The sequence below is a fragment of the Panthera pardus genome, unplaced genomic scaffold (genome assembly GCF_024362965.1).
Source record: "Panthera pardus isolate Hobbes unplaced genomic scaffold, ASM2436296v1 HiC_scaffold_1, whole genome shotgun sequence".
NCBI lineage: Eukaryota > Metazoa > Chordata > Mammalia > Carnivora > Felidae > Panthera > Panthera pardus.
The window spans coordinates 4441756-4459580 of record NW_026526654.1 but is presented as its reverse complement, the minus strand read 5'-3'; the positions used below and the strand labels follow the sequence as shown (position 1 = coordinate 4459580).

Sequence of the window (17825 nt, the reverse complement as noted above, 5' to 3'; positions counted from 1 at the left end):
TGTTGAGTTCATTGAATAGTAGTGTAGCATTCTGTACAGTATTATGTACAGTAACTATTACAGTCTATTACAAAAAATAAAATTTATTAGGACAAAACTATCCTTGTTTTGTGTTGAATTTTGTCTTCTATAAGATATGTTCAAGTCTTAATCCTTAATATCTGTGCATTTATTTGGATGCCTTCTGTACATGTAATTAGTAAAAATGAAATTATACTGGAATAGATGGGTCTTAATCCAAAAGGATTATTGTCTATGTGAAAAGAAAGGAATTTAGGCACAGAGACACAGGGAAACTGGTCCTTTGAAGATAGAGCCAGAGATTGGAATGATCCCAACAAAAGCAGAGGAATGCCTGGGCCACAAGAAGCTGTCAGAGGCAAAGAATCATTCTCCTTAGATGCTACCAATGGACCATAACCTTGATAACGCTTTGATTGTGGACTCTGGCCTCCAGAATTGTGATAAAATAAATGTCTTTTGTTTTCAGTCCATCACATTTGTGGTAATTTGTTATGATAGTCATCCTAGGAAGTTTATGAAGGAAAATTATCCAATGATCTCTGATATTGCATGGATGGCCAAACCCTTAACACCATTTGGTGACTAGTATATAGTGTGTCAAGTCAGTAATGACCTAAGTGGCAGAGTGGTGCCGACCAGTGCTAGTACTGATACATGGAATTCTCAGAATGCAATGGCTTTGAGAATCAGTAGAGCATCATGCTTATGAGAATAGGCTCTGTAGTCAAAGAGTTACACTTGTACTTGCTGGGACTAGTGACCCAGTGTATCTAATGACTCAGTCTTCCTGTGCCTCCATTCCCTTTTTATAAAACCAGGAAAAAAAAGAGTCTCAACACATATGATGGCTATAAATATTACTCCATATATAGTGCTTACTATGTTGTAATAAATATTATTCATCTTAAAGAAATAATAAATTAAGAATACAAAGAAAATATGGTTTTCATTTGCTGGATCCTTCAATTTGAAAGGCCATCCATTGTATTTCATGTGTTTAGGCTGGTTGCTACGAGTTGAAGGGAAATGGGTAATTTCTAAAGAGAAGATTATATTTGGCAGGTCTTTGTAGAAACACAATAAATGCTTAATTCGTATCTTATTTTCTATAGAGAGAAAAGTTGTATTTCGAATTATGCTATTCTGTTTGCCTTACTAAATTTGGGAGCTAAGGGTAGAACACAACCTCTGGGTCTGGCATCAATTAAAAATAGGATTGGAAATTAGGGGTGTTGGGTATGGATAATTTCACAGGCTTGAAAAATGTGTTCCAAGTGCTGCCTTAGCCATTAATGTTCTCTTATGAATTATCAAGTCAAGACTGAAGGGTCAAAGTGGAGAAAAGTTTGCCAGCAGGTGAGTAAACTAGGTCACCATGGTTCTACTTTCATGGGTTTCTAATGGGCATACTTGAGACCTATATGTTTTCTGACATAGCACAGGCTGAGTTTAATACATATTGTATCTATTTTGAGAGTCTGGGATTTGTATTGTCTTATGACCATGGCAGGGAGAGAAATCTCATAGTTTTCACCATTATGACACCATCTGATTATGTTACCTAATATCAGGGCCTTCATTTTTATCTCTTATCTCCTAGAAAATATTTTGGTTATGTTTTCAACCTATATTTGTGGTTGCCTTAATAGTTATTGATTGATAGATTTGCTTACCTATACTCTACAACTATCAAACAGATAGAAGTTAGTCATGCTTATTGTATTTAAGTAGAATTTAATGTAGGTGTTCACTGCAGTTGTGGGTTCTGCAGAAATTCTGTTACCCAGAACCTCCTGGGTATTTAAACATAATAGGAGATGAGTTGGTTCCATTTGACTCAAGATACAGAAGAATCTTTTCTCTAGGAGATAGTATAGAATTCTTGAGCTGCCTGCAGAGACTGCATCCTTATCAGAACTGATTACTGACCCTGAGAAAAATGTTATTCCTCCATGGAGAGATATTTCAAAGAAATTCATGACAAAAATCATAGTAACTAAGGCAATCACAGAAAAATATGAGGTATCCAGCTAGAGAAAACCAAGGACTTGGTCTCAAGATCTGGCACAAATGAAAACTATAAAGTCACACAGCACCAGATATTATTTTGCAGTGGATATGGGATTGGAAACAAATGGATCCATCCCAGGATGAACTACACAAGCTCATGGATAATTCATCTGGAAGAGGTAAGAACATCAGAGCATTTTATCAATATAGGACTTTATTTTTCTTATTTATAATGAATGAGGATTGCAGGTCCAAAAATGAGATATCTCCCATTAAAATCAACAAAATGTGGCAAAAAAGCAGCACACCTACATTTTAGTAGTACAGAAGTCTTTTTTTTTTTTTTGGAAAAAAATCTGGATTCTTAAAAGCTTATTTGTAATCACTTATTATGTCAATATTTAGATACCAGTTTATTTTACAATAGGCCAGAGGATGATATAATTTCTTAAGAATTTAAAAGTACACCTATTTTCATTAATTTCTAAAGTCAAAGGCTGTTTATGCAAATATTTTACTTAGTTCAAATATTAAATCCACATATTTGTACTGCCCACAGGAAACAAGAGAAAAGCCAAACAAGAGAAAAACCAAATATCTTTGGATGATGTGGGGTCTTCTGGGCTTCATAAAAAAGATGGGTGGAATGCATACTTTTTTTAAAATATATATTCACAGTGCAAATTAAAGTGCTTGGCACTGGCTTTTTGTGCTTAGGTAGCAAATACAACTTCCCTTGCATAAATGATTTGGAACAAACAATGAGTTGATGTATAATAAAAACTCATGTACAAGATATAAGAGATTCGGGAAGGTGTGTCAGTTAACCATTGTTGAAGCTCAAAACAAATTCAATCACAAGGATGATGTCAGAGTTTAGTGCCAAGAGCATCAAGGTAGGAAATGCACTCTTCTAAAGACTGGGTTAAAAAGGACACATAGTGGAAATTTGTTTTCTATTTAGTGGTAGAGTTACTCTCAACAAGGAGCAAGTAAAGAAATTGAGATAAAGAAATTGAGATGATTCTGAGGAATGACATATTGTTCGTTGCAGAAGCAATTACAGTTTTCAAATCCAAAGCCCTTGATAAGAGTTTATCCAAAGTTTAGGAAATGTTTGTAGGATTTATAGAAGTGGATGTCTAACTCCTGGATTGCTTCAGAAGTTACCACAATAGAGTGAAAGATCCCTGTTCAAAAGGGAAAACTTAATGAATGAATGAATGAATGAATGAATGAATATAATTGGTTTCATTCATGCCTCTTAGTGACTGGTTAAATGTCTCCAGTACACTGAAAGTCATTTGCATACAATAGACACTTGCAGTGAAGAACACGAGTATACTTGCATAAAAAGCAGATATTCTTTAAATTCAGGAAGGAATCTCAGAAGGAGGTTACTATTCTTTCCATGATTCATCAGAAATATTATCAGAGGATGTGTGGCTCAAAATGTCTGGTTACAAAAATGGTAACTCAAAAAGGTGTTTAAAACTTGCAGGCGAGTGTCTTTGCACATGCTCCCCTTTAATTTATGAATAATTATAGAAGAACACATCCTTTATTGTGTAAACATGGAATAAGGGTTACTTGGGACCTATGCACAATTGTCACTAAATAAGAGGAAGGAGCATTTGCACACAGGTCAGGGAGTTCTGAAGGAAAACGTTTTCCTGCCTTTGGGAGGAAGGTCAATATTACTGTCTCTTTCATTATATTGGGTTAGTTTATCTTATGTCCATTGTAAGAAAGATGATACAAAAACTCATCTTCTGAGCTCAGTAAAGGCCCTATAATGTCTATAGAGAAAATGGTGTTTCAGGCTCAGTGTGTGGTTGAATTACAGTCCTTCTTTAGTCTTTCACTCTGGCAATATAGTTTTGTGGGGTTTTTCTTCTTTTGTTTTGGGGTGTGTGTGTGTGTGTGTGTGTGTGTGTGTGTGTGTGTGTGTTTTGGTCAATATCTGAGCAGGAGTGAGATCTAAGGGGACAAATTATGCAGGGATCTGAATAAAGAAGGATGTCATACTAAATAGTGAACAAGACCACATGTGACTGGGCTTTTCCCAGAGTGGGTAGCAGCAAGGTGTAGAAAACCTAGCCAGAGGGCAGGCTACTCATATTCTTTCTGTCTCTTTTAACTCCCTCTGAAATTTAGAAGATAGACTAAGATACACTTCTGGGACTCTTCTGAGATAGAACATACTATAATACCTACTTTTTCTTTTCTTCAAAGAAATTATGTTGACAAATGATTAAAATGTGTTTTTACTACCACCCAAGAATGTTGAGGCAGACTGATTAGATTGCATATTTAACTTTCTTAGCATTCAGTCATAGTGTTTGTATAGATTTAGCCACCTCTATCCATATACAACACTACTTTAGACTGCTGATGGAAACAAAATAATACAATTTGGACAGTAGTTTTAATTGCAAAGACTCACCTGTGACCAACACTTTGAACTGTGCTTTATTGTAGAATGTAGAGCTTTCAAAGAAACACACATACTCCCCTTCATCTGAAGGTCTGATGTAATGGATCCTTAGGGCAACAAGCCCTTTGGTAATATTCTCCTTCATGAACTTGGTCCTCCCTTGGTACTCTGGCATTTGCTGGTCCATATGATCCTGGGAAGTCCCATAATAATGCACCAAGCCTGAAGGATCATTTCGGTACCATCTCACTTCCATGTTCTGAGCATCTATTGATGGGTTGAGATGACAGGAAACCACAACCTCTTCCCCAACAAAGGCAATGACTGGTGCTCTTGGTCCTATGACCTGGAATTGCCCTGGAAATAATTTTTAAAACAATGGAATCATTACTGAGACCTTGACAAGCATGGTTGTGGCCATCTGATCAGTAAAAAATTAGACCAGTTTAATTAACATAGGAAATTGTAGATGATTAATGAACAGATTTCAAATAAAGCTGTCCAGGGGTGCCTGGGTGGCTCAGATGGGTGAGCATCTGACTTCAGCTCAGGTCATGATCTCATGGTTCTTAGTTCGAGCCATGCAACAGACTCTTCTCTGACAGCCCAGAGTCTGGAGCCTGCTTCAGATTCTGCATCTCCTTCTCTCCCTCCCCCACTCACACTGTGTCTCTCAAAAATAAATAAATGTTAAAAACAAAAAAAAAATAAAAAATAAAATAAAATATAGATGCCCAAATACACTGTTAGCATAAAAGATAATACAGAACATAATGCCAACATGCAATAGTCATTTGATCTTAAAAAAAATATATTAATTGTTTTTCCCTTTTCCTAGGATTAGAATTCAAATTATATAAATCTCATTGTTTATGGCTTATAAAAATTTCATGTGTTATAGAATATATTATCATTTAACAGATGAAAGTATTGAGTCAGTCAACAATTAATAATTGAGTCAATGATTAATGGATTCAGTAAATGTTAAATTGCCCCTAAATACTTATTCTTTGTTAGATTATATGATCTAAGTATTCTAATAGTAATACCCAAATGTTTCCTTGCTTTACACCATGTATTATATAATATAATCTATAAAGAAATATAAGATGAAACTATTAAAACTTAAATGGTTATGTTAAGAAAGAACATAATTCTATTCATAATATTTACCCAGTTTAGAACATAAGTATGAGATCCTGTCTACAACATAAATTTTCTAGAATTTTACTGTAAGTTCTCTCTGAGTATAGGCATAAAGAGTAACCATTGGTTAAAACCAATCTTAAAACAATAAATTTTACCTGGCTTATATATTTTAAAAGGCTACATAATCTTTTGTTCCAATATTGAAATTCAAATATATTTTTTAAATGTTTATTTATTTATTTTTGAGAGAGAGAGCAGGAAGGGTCATGGAGAAAAGAGATAGAGACTCCAAAGCAGGCTCCATGCTGTCAGCACAGAGACTGATGGCAGTTCTCCATGTCAGGCTCGAAATCATAAATCGTGAGATCATGACTTGAACCGAAATTAAGAGTCAGACGCTTAACTGACTGAGCCACCCAAGTCACCATCGAATATATCTTTCTTAAGGATGGAGGGCTATCATTCTGAAATGTAAACATCAAACATGATAGTACCACTTTCACTCTGTCACTGTGTATGTTTAACCTAGGCATGCATGGCTCCAAGTTCTAACTGCTCACATGTCATTAATGTAAGGAAAGTTGTACAGATAAACACACTAATAACTAAATGAATTTAAAACAAAATTTACTTTCATATTATTATTCTTAAGTATCAGTTTTTATCATATATTTTGAGATATGCAAGTAATGGACTGAACCAGCTTGGCTGGAAAAGTGGGCTAGGTTTCTTTCTCTCTTGAAACCTTACTGACTGTTCCACGACAAATTTCATTAGCAGATTGCTTACAATGTCATTGCAGTATGGTTTGGTGTTATTATTATTATTGTCATTATTATTATTATGTTTAAGTTTATTTATTTATTTTGAGAGAGAGCATGAACAGGGGATGGGCAGAGAGAAACATTAAGAGAGAGAATCCCAAGCAGGCTCAACACTATCAGGGAGAGCACAATGTGAAGCTCAATCTCAGTTAGATCATGACCTGAGCTGAAATCAAGAGATTGAAAGTACTTCTACCCTAGGTATATGATGCTTAATATGATATCAAATAGCTGCCCCTTCTTAACAACCTATGCCTTATCCATTAATACTAGACCTTGAGGCTATTACTAGTTGCCAAATATATTGACTCCTTCAAAATGGAAAGAAATCACACTCTTTGTGGCATTTCAGTCCATTCACCAACACCTGTTGTAGCCTAGGATACAATAGGGCAGTGAAAATTTGAACATTCCTTTTCAGGTAGTACAAAAGTATCAGAGTGGTCACCAAAGAAGGATGCCTCCCACCACTCTGATCCCAGGAACCTTCACCAATATTCATGATGTGGTGGCATTCAGAGCTGAGGGGGATTTTGGTAATGGACTCCTAGATTGTTAATGTGATCTCCTTGTTTTCTATGAATCGACCATGTGATCAACTTCCTCACTCCCAAAGGATTTTCCCTTCAGGCTGTCTCCTAACACACTGGGGTGACCTTGGACAACAGGATTTAAGGAAGCATCTCATCTTCTTCAGTAATAGTGCCTGGCCTCAACATTCTCTGAAGAATGATGAAAATTGGTCCATTAATGGGACCTTCAAATTCAATACTATTTATAGATAGACCTTTTTTGTAGGTTTCAGGGAAAATGGAACAAAATCACATTTGGTCAGATCTTTATGGCCCTGTGCCACAAGGATGATCTGTCTATACTCCTTTACGGGGACTAAAGACAACTTCTTCTTACCCATTTGCATCAGTTCTTCTACTTCTGTTAAGTTACCACATCACTTGTGTTCTGTCATGTTTTCTATGCACCCCCACCTTGTCTCTCTTATAAACACTTTGCTAACAAGATCCTATACATGCCTGCTGTGTTTTTCCTAACTCACTAGCTTCCTTCTTGTTTCTTCTTCTGTTATGTGGGATCAGGAATAGATTTTGAGAGTCCTGGAGGAATATTTCCTGAGTCTTGTTCTCAGTGGACTTTTCTCCTTCATTTATCTACTAGATTAATGGCTATGCTAATTGCAGCCAATTATCTGGTTCAGCTACCTCTGGACAGGGAATTTAAGGAGTATTCCCAAGCAGATGCCAAAATTCCTTTTGTTTCAGGGAGGTTCCCTGATCTCTACAGCTCAACATGGACTGCCTATTTTCACTTTTTGTTGGAGAAAATAAATGTGTGTCTGCCCTGACTTCTCTATCTTGACATGAGCTGCCTTTTTTTCACTTTTGTTGGAGGAAAGAAATATGTGTATGTTCCTGTATGAGCTGATGAGTTTTAGGACTAGAAGTCCTCTTTGTCTGCACTCTGGGTTTGATCCTCCCCCAGATTACTGGTAGAGCCTCACCTCTTCTGCCTCCACCTGCTCCTCCTCCCGTTTCTGCACCACAGTGGGTGCAGTGTGCATAACTCTCCTGGACCAGTCTCCATGCATCCAGTGCCATTGGCTCTTGCTCCTTCTACCCTTGCTATTGAGGAGCAAAGAGCACCCCAAGCTGTTGCAACACCTTCTTATCAAGTTCAAACTGGATATGTCCCCAGTCATCATGAAAGGGCCCAAGGGTTCTCTTGGACTTAAACTGCCCACTTCCTCTCCCCAAAGACGCCTCAGGTCAACATGCACAGTGGGGACAAGTGGATTGTCTCTGAAGTCGACCTAGGTGCAACATATTCTGTATTTAAACTCATATAAGTTTTTTAGTTTAACTAAGGAAGACTTGTCTTTACAGTTATCAGCATTAGGGGTGCCTGGGTGGCTCAGTTGGTTAAGTGTCTGACTTCAGCTCATGATTTCACAGTTCGTGGGTTCAAGCCCTGCATTGGGCTCTGTGCTGACAGCTCAGAACCTGGAGCCTGCTTCGGATTCTCTGTCTCCCTCTCTCTGTGTTCCTCTCCCGATCATTCTCTCCCTCTCTCTCTCTCTCTCTCAGTCTCTCTCCCCTTCAAAAATAAATAAAAACATTAAAAAATTAGAGTTATCAGCATTAAATATATAACTTTTATTCTACCAAGGCTTACTAAGTGTGAAATAAGCTCATGTGATTTCTGTTGTAATTTGTCAGCAAAAAAAATAAATAAATAAATAACTTAAAAAGATGTTTGTTTCATCTCTCTTAAACTTTTCATGGATAATTTAAAAAAATGAAATAAATTAAAAGGTTTACACACAAAAGTTTTCATAGCTTTCAAAATCTTTGGTCACTTAAAATTTGAATTTTAGCTAAATTAAATGATAAAATTGGACTGAATTCACTGGATATGTAAGTCTTGTCCAAATAATGTAGAAAAGCATTGATTACTGAACATAGGTTTGTGTTTTGGGGTTTTTCTTGCAGAGAAACTGAAGATATTTGGGCCTGTTGGTAAATATGTGGTATGCTTTATTGAAAGAATACTATGGAAAACGTTTTTAGAATTATACAAGGTAAGCATGAATTTCCTATCTTAAGAATTCTGGAGGAACAGTTCACAATTGTTTCCTATTTAACTTTAACTGTACACTAAAGCTTCTAAAAATAAAATTCTGCTAAATGTAATGAGGACTGATGGAAATAAGGGAAGAAACTATGTATTTAAGAAAAGATGAGTTTTTAATAAGAAAGGCATAAGGAATGAGGACAAATATTGTTGAGGGAAAAATAATGTAATTTTATCCTAAAATGAGACCGGTTGTTTAGAGAAAACAGGCTTAGGACAAATTCTGAATGAAAAAGAAAGCTGTAGGACGTTTGTGAAGGAGAATCTTTGGAAAATAATTTTATATGTGGTTAAGTTTGAAATAAATGGAATTTAAGGCACACTGGTATAAGTTTGAAAATGTTTCTCCTCATTTTTAAAAAGACTTTTTTTTTTTAATTTAGATTGCTGGTCTGCTCATGATAAGAAAATAAAGAAAGGGGCTTTTCTCTTTTGTCTACCCAGAATACCAGTGTTTTTCTTTATCTGCCCTGAAAACCAAAACTTCTATGTTTTGTCTTTATCAGGTCTTTGATTACTTAAGAAAGTGCCTGCCTGGGTGGGTAGATAGAACATGGGACTCTTGAACTCAGGGTTGTGAGTTCAAACACCACAGTGGGTGTGGAACCTATTAAAAGAAAAAAAAAAAAAAAAAAAAAGAACCTTAAGACTTTCCAGTGTTGAAATAGTATAGTATTGCTAACTGATATATGATTTCCTAATAGGGTCCATTATTGTCACCTTGGTTAAATATAAATATTAGATTTGTAATTATCTATAACACTTTTTAGGAATGTGCTTAAAACTTTCTGAGGGTTTTAACAAGCTTTACAAGATTTAATTATACAGGAAGTTTTCTTTTTTTTTTTCTTTTTTTTTTTTATTTCAAATTACATTTGTTTATTTGGTATTTGAAGTTACTTGGACGACATTTTCAAACCAATAATGATAATCTTTAGATTGTATTTTATGGATAAATCTATAATTATTCTAGGAAATATATGAAATTCCTGAAGTTTCTATGTCCTCATAGAAAGTCATTGCTTGTATTATTGAAATTCTGTATGTCACAGAAATAATCAGATGTCCTTGCCAATTGCATTATAACAAATTTTCATACAAGATTTTTAACCATGTGCATTTCTGAGTGGTTTTATTTTGTCATTTATAATTATTATTTGAGTGTTATTGCAAAATGTGTTTCATCTTCAAGGAGATTCATAGAAAGGATTTTTTACAAATACAAGTTTTTGGTATCTTTAAAATCATAAAACTGACCCAGGTAAGATTTCCAGAACTAATGAGCAAGCTGCACTTAAAATGAACAAAAATTAAAAACACAAAATTGATTGAATTGAAAAAAATGATAGAATAATCCTTGTTGAATAAATGGAAGCATTTAAAATTTTCCCCTAACTGAATCCTCCAGAATTCAGAAACTCTTAGTGAGTGTTCTTTCTTCCATGGAAATTATAATTATTTGAATAAGTTTCATGAAAATCTGGTCTCCTCATATCAGGACACCACTGGAACATTGGTTATATTACCAAGACTTTATCTGAAGTGAAATATTTTAAACAGACATGCATAGACACATATATGACCAGACAGCTTTAAGGAATTAAGGTTGATGTTTTGAAGCCAATAACTCCCCTTGAGAATATTGGCCTGATATCTTGTTTAAGAGTTCCCAGCAGTCTTACCGGGTGAGCAGAGAACATCACTTCCAGGGACATCAAGTTTCTTGCATATATTGGATGAAATATATATCCAGGATAGATTGGATGATATATATTTCCAGGAGACCTCAAGAATAGGAATACACCAAAATATACAGGTATCGTAGGCAAGTGTGATGACAAATATTGGCTTGGCTCTGGCCTCAAGAGGCTATTAAGAGTTCAGTCTAGAGATTCCTCATAAAAAGTTCCAGAAAGATTAAAATCCAGCAAGATTTTAAAGGCTGTATATGGTCAATAACTATTCTTGGTGAGCTTATGTAAATAATTAACCCAATTTTGTCAAAACTGGAATTAATCTACAAGCAAATTAGCCTTGGTTTGGCTATCTCTGGAAATAAAGGAGAATGTAGAGAGAAAATACATGTTTTAATAACGTTTCCTTTTGGATGCTAGATTCCAGTTTTCATTAATTATCTTTAAGTGTTTGTTACTTGCCTAAACTAAACAACTTGAGGTAAAACAGAGAAAATGCCATAAGAGTTTGCATATAGACCATCTTCTAATTTGTTACTCTGTGGGGCTAATAACAGGTGTTCCATGGACATATGATTATTTAACATCTAGACAATAAAATAAAATCCCCAACAACTGTGTAAATTAGCTGTCAACTTGACCAATTCCATGTGGCTGAGATAACAAAATTGCTCTTTAAAAGTCAGAACACATCCCACTCTATGGGGTTAGCTATGAACTTGTGGAGATAAAATCCTTAAAATTTGATTGGAGAATGAACTTGGTGATACCCTTATCTCACAGAGCAAATCATAGCCCACTTGCCAGTGATTCATTTCAAGTATAATATAGTTAAGTCTAGACATCAAGCAAAGAAGCTTTCTTCATAGTTTAATCCCTTAGTCATATTTATCCTTGGAGCCACCTCTATTGAACCAAGATTTCAGGTAGATGCTTTAGCCAAGCATACAGTGGCCATGTTTAACCAAACCCAACAGAAAGTCACCCCAGTCCCAGCACATATAGGGAAATTTCTATTAATAAAAATAATAGAGTTTTTTTTTTTATTATTTATTTTTGAGAATATGTGAGCAGGAGAGAGGCAGAGAAAGGGTGGGAGAGAATCCCAAGAAGGCACTGCACTGTTAACACAGAGCCTGATGTGGGGCTTAATCCCATGAACTGTGAGCTGAAGTTAAGGGTTGGATGCTTAACCAACTGAAGCCACCCAGGAACCCCAAAATAATAATGTTTCTTGCTGTATTATGCTAAAAATTAGATGGGCCACTCCACGTCATAGGAGGCCTTTCTCTTATCCTTGAATTATCAAAATTTTAACTGAATATGCCAACCAACAGGTAGACTCATTACCACACTTTCCACATCTATGTAGTCTTTCCTATCAATACACTCAGGAAGGAATAGATAAGATATGGGATGGATATATTAGGCTTACTCCCACAATAAAACAACTAAGCCAAGTGGTCCTTTTATGCTGGGAACAGAAAGAACATACACTTGATTCATGACCCTATGGTACTCACCAAAGCAATGGCTCCCCCCCCCCCCAGAAGCCTGGGACCATACCATTATTTTGCCAGCAACCAATTGGTTTGCCACTGACTGGACAAGGCGACCAAATATCACATGGCTGGCACTTAACAGAACACAGTTGCTATTTGGGCAAAATTAGTGGCCATAGCTTCCAGAAGGCTGGATTAGGAAATGGACTATAGGTTATGCATGGGTACCTGGTTGTAGCATTAACTATCACAAGTCCAACTAATCTTCCATACATAAAACAATAATGGGCAAGATACATATTTCTTTGGTATTACTATCTAGCATCTATTTTTCTTCCATCAGTAGTTTTAGATGTCATATAGCACATGGATGCCCTTGATAAATACACGATTATGGCCTTAAATAACACAAAATAGCTTTACATTATTAAACACTGAAGTAACTCAAAAGCATAAACAAATTCTACACAATAAAATGTCACTAGATAATTTAACAGCAGCATAACCACGAACATATGTCATTATTAAAGTGGAATGTTGCATCTACATTACACATTTTAACAAAACTATAACAGGATTACTTACTGATATAAATAACCAAATTGGTGCTCTTAAAACCCTACATTTGGGGTAATCAAGACTGGCTAAGATCCTGGTTGGATCTACCTGGTTGGCCCACACTAAAACATCTTCTTATCATAATTTTTAGTTTTATTACAGTAATAATTTTGAGATGTTGTATTTTTCACTTTGTTGTCTCCTATTATTGAGATACACACAACCTATTCCTGTACCCTTTACACATCAAATGGTCCTCTACTTGAAACAAATTCACCCTGAGGGCCACTCTAGACACTAAAGCAAGAGCCTTCTGTAATGATTACTTGGAGAACAGATAGTGACCAATTTTAGTCCATATGTAGTGACATCTCTACAATCCTTGTCAGGTTGCAGGTTGAAGAAGTTACAGATGATGAGCCCTTTGTCCTTCAAAAACCTTAATGATTTAAGCAATGAAAATTGGTCAGAGGGAAATGATGACAGCTAGAAGCAAAAAAATGTTCACCTTTAACCAAGAGAGCTTAGCTATGGCCTGCATAGTTGCAATAAGGATCAAATATGTGTTGGTTGCTACATTCTTAAAGAGAGTCATGACTGCCTGTGCATCTCATGAAAGTCAATATGGAGCTGAATGATATTCACCAGAGAAATCTTGCAAAAGTAATTTTGTGAGTAGAAATTTGAAGAAAATACTTATGACTCAGTGTACTTATACTCAAAATACTTATACTCAGTGTAGACCCTTTCCCCTTTGAGCACTAAGCATATAAACACCAGCTTCATACAGAAAAAGTGCAGCTCTTTCTGCCCATGGGTCCTGTCCCCATGCTACATAAATGAACTTAAACAAGCTTCAATGTAAAATGTCTAAAATTTCTTTCTTGAGTGCCATGCTCAATGATCCTGCAACATGCTTAACAGAAGAACATTTTACCTACTCCCCTAACAAAAACTGCATCCCACTTCTCCTTTTTTGCAATTAAAGAGAAATTCACATTTGGCAAGATTCATAAGTAGTAAAGACCTGCTACAACATAGGATGTATACTTGACAATATTGTACTATGTGCACTTAGAAATTTGTTAAGAGGGATAACTCAAGTGTTATTCACACACACATACACACACACACATACACACACACATACACATTTAAAATAACAGCATAGCAGGAGGAAAATTCTAGATATATTGATTAACTTGATTGTGGTGATTGTTACACAAGGGTTTGCATTTGTATTGTAAATTTTCACATGTTACCGTTTCCTGATACCTCAACATGCCAACAGATTTGGGAGCACTTTTCCTAGGTGACCACAGGCACCACTGTGATAAGATGACCTTTGCCACAAATTCCCTGTCTTGCCCTTCTCAGACTAGGTCCTTTTGATATTCAAATGCAGAAATTTATTTGTGCCTTTTATTTATGGATCCCACCTTGATTCCAATAACGATACTTGCCAATGAGCTTTCCACTGTCTAGGCTCTCAAACTGCTTAGCTGACCCCCCTCCCCAGGCACTTTCTCTGTCTTTCTCAATGTAACCCTTTTCATGGAATAGGACTTTATCTAGGACATGTGAGAAAGACAAGCTTTGTTTTCCTGACCCTCTCCTGTATACCCTATGGTGGCTGCACCTTATTATTTTATGAAAGAAAACAAAATAGTGAATGTCCAAAATTACAAATTGTATATGTTAAATATTTGAATTTTATATATCAGTTTGATCTCTTTAAAACTAATTTTTAAGTAGAGAGCTTCACAGATATGATAGGTTACTTTTCCAGTTACGGCACACATTAATTTTCTAATGTACTAATTGTTTTCTTGTATTTTTAATAGATGATGTTTCTGAGGTAGTGGACTAGGATGCGGTTTTAGAATTTAAAATGGATCCCTTTTACTGCTTGGCAAAGTGTGTATACTTACCTTATTGTTCAATAGCCCCTTTTTCACTAAAATCAATATGAATATTCTCTACAAAATGTGTTGATATTCCACTGTTTACATTTGAATTCAAATGGAATATCGTGAACTTCTTTCAACTAACTTGCTGTCTGGCAAGTGTGTGTCTTCTCAATTGTACCAATTTCCTCACAGCACTATTTAAATACAAACTTTCTATATTGGAAGTAATATTCAAACTTATTTCAATGCACTCATGTAAGCATAAAGGCATTTATTAAGGCCAAAAGTATTTAATAGCCCTACCAATGGTCATGAAGGGCATGGGTGCAACATGACCATGGGATCCCAAAGATTCCGACTGTAGGTTCTGGCAGCAGTGGATAGAGAGCATCCCTCAGGACAGCAAACTGAGTTTCCTTTTCGAGGCTCAGCTTAGAAAATGCGCCACATAAACTAGGCAGGATTAATACCAGTATTTTGAATATTACTCATATATTATTTATATTAACAAATTACATTTGCATAATTATATGATTTTATTCTAAAAAGTGTAGAAAAGGAAAGGGACACAGGAAGGCAGAAAAAAAAAAGATAAACTGAAATGAGAACAATTCTCAAGTCTTCACATCTAGATAATGGGAAAAAAGCTGAAGTCCAAGGAATGTTCTATGGAAAAAATGACTTCTGAGCGAAGACCCACGGTAGTGAAAAATAGTCGTTCCTCTGTCCTACTCACCTTCACCTGGCCGGGAAAGCAGAACTGAGAGAAGAAGGGTCCTGATGCTCACACAGAAAGGCTGCATCCCAGTCGGGGTCTCAGTCCTGGAAGGTCAGACCTCTATCCTCCCATGAACTATCATGCGTCACAGTCCTGAAGTTTGGTTCACTTATATTCACACCGTTTCTATAACAATGTGAATCTGATTCCCAAACAGAAAACTAACTTGTTATGCCAGTCACATAGGGGTAAGTGAGAGCAGGAAGTAAGTGGACTCTGAACAAACTGACTCATGCTTTAAATAGTAAAGACCAAATAAGGAAGAAGATTAAAGCAGGGTTACTGATAATAGGATGAAATAATCACCTTACCGAATGAAGAAAACTTTAACCCTAAACTCTTCATTTCAGTATCAAGATTGGTTTTCTGATTTAGAATTTGAACTACTTTTTTACTGTTTCAAGGAAAATGAAATGAGTGAGATTCAAGTTATCTTACTTGGCAGAAGGCAAGCATGAGCAGTGTCACATAATGCAGACAGAAGCTCTGTTTACAAGTACAGAGGTTGTGAGATGTGTAGACCAAAGCATCTGGGGAGAGAGGATCTTTCAGGAATGTGATTTAGCAGTGGAAAATTCGCCTTATTTGATCCTACATTTGGGAATAAGCATGGGAGCACCTGTGCTACATATTTTAGCCCTAATATACACACAAACGTCATAAATGAAGAGTAAAAATGAAAAAAAAAATAAACTAGTTACAAAACGGGGCCAAACAACATAAACAGTCCGTCCTGTTTATGGTTACTTTGTTAGCTATAGAGAAGGAATAGGCATATAAATACTTGTATGAAAATATTTATGACATAAGTAGCCATAAAGAAAATATGAAAGAAAACCTTGATGAGATATCACTACTCATATGTTGTAGCAAAAAACTTATTTTTTTTCTTTTTATAAAAGAGCATTTTCTAATTTCAAAAACCCTTTCCTGTTGAAGGCTTTTTGGAAATTAGAAGACACTCTTGACTTATTCATTGAACATTGTAGTTAGTATGTGCATTAATTTCTATATCCTTAAGCCACACTGATATTTAAAATAAATAAACTCTCAGAGATTGTGGTTTTCAGTCTGGCATGTAAGGAAAGAACGTGGAAGTCCTCACTCCAATTCTCACAAGACACACACAACACATATACACACAAACTCAAAGACAAACTGAAAAGGATCAACTCTTCTTTGGTCCATCAGAAAGTTGATATCACAGAGAAAACACCTGCTCCAAAGTTAAAGACCAACAGATAGATATAGAGAATCAGTTTATTATAGTAGGAACCATCAAGAGAACTCAGGAAAAAAGTTAAACTGTAATGGATGAATGCTGGAGGTTTGAGATAGATAAACTTGAGAGTTAAATCTTAAAAGAAAGAACTCCTTCTTAAGGGGACCTATACAGTTTTCTGAATTTTACATCCAGGAGCTTTTCTAGATTATCATAGTGAAGATTGAAGAAAAATCTCCTCCATCATACAAACAGTAGGAAAAATTAAAAAAAAAAGTGATAATTTTGAAATCTGCCTCAATCATCCTGTTCCTAAAAGGCTTGTTTGCAAAAGAAACTATTTTAACAAACCCTAAAAACTAGATTTACCAGAGCTTTAGCAAACTTGGGAGCAAAATACCCAGCCTCAGCCTAGCCCCTACTAACCATGCTGTCACACCTAAGGGTAGGAAAAGGGGGACAGCTTTGAAACTCTTATACAAAGTGTTGTGCAAAGCCACAGGCACACTAAAAGATTGGAACCTAATTATAGAAATAAAGTATGCCATTTATCCTTACCTTACCACCATATCAATAAGCATCCTGTAAAATAACAAAGAAATACAACAAAAGAAACACATTTCAGATCTTATTGAAGTAGAAATCTCTATGGAGACCCAAATGCAAAAGGAGAGTTAAAAAAATAGCAGACATTTTAGCCTTTGACACCTACAGCTAGAGCAAACAGTAGACACAGACTAACTCCTAGCTAGATAAACATAAAATTTCCCCCTGAAAGCCTACCTACCTCAGTGTTTTTACCTTGTATTTAGGCCCAGCTTTCAATAAAAAAGATTACATGGCATACAAAAGTCAAGAAAGAGATTCTAAGAGATGGAAAGAACATCAGCATCACACTCTCATAAAGAGGTGTAGAAATAATCAGACTAAGAATTAAAAACAAATATTTAAAAGTTGAACAGACATGAAAAGCAAAGCCCATAGATGATAGGTAGGAAATGTGTCTGAACCATACACTTAATATCCTTTCCTACTCACATTACATACATTATTACTTGTATAAATTAGAAA

The 17825-nt window shown here is 35.6% G+C and overlaps 1 protein-coding gene across 5 annotated transcripts in view; it reads right to left on the bottom strand.

Annotated features, from left to right (window-relative positions):
* Positions 1 to 15736, bottom strand: part of LOC109259553 (butyrophilin subfamily 1 member A1-like) — a 73977-nt gene extending 58241 nt beyond the window's left edge. For all 5 annotated transcript variants that reach the window (XM_019437162.2, XM_019437155.2, XM_019437158.2 and 2 more), the window contains exons 1-2: positions 15491 to 15736; positions 4481 to 4828 (exon numbers count right to left, since the gene is read on the bottom strand). In XM_019437162.2, the coding sequence (XP_019292707.2) occupies positions 4481 to 4828; positions 15491 to 15557 (415 nt within the window). In that variant the 5' untranslated portion in view covers positions 15558 to 15736. The remainder of the gene's footprint in view (positions 1 to 4480; positions 4829 to 15490) is intronic.
* Between the last annotated feature and the right edge of the window lie 2089 nt (positions 15737 to 17825).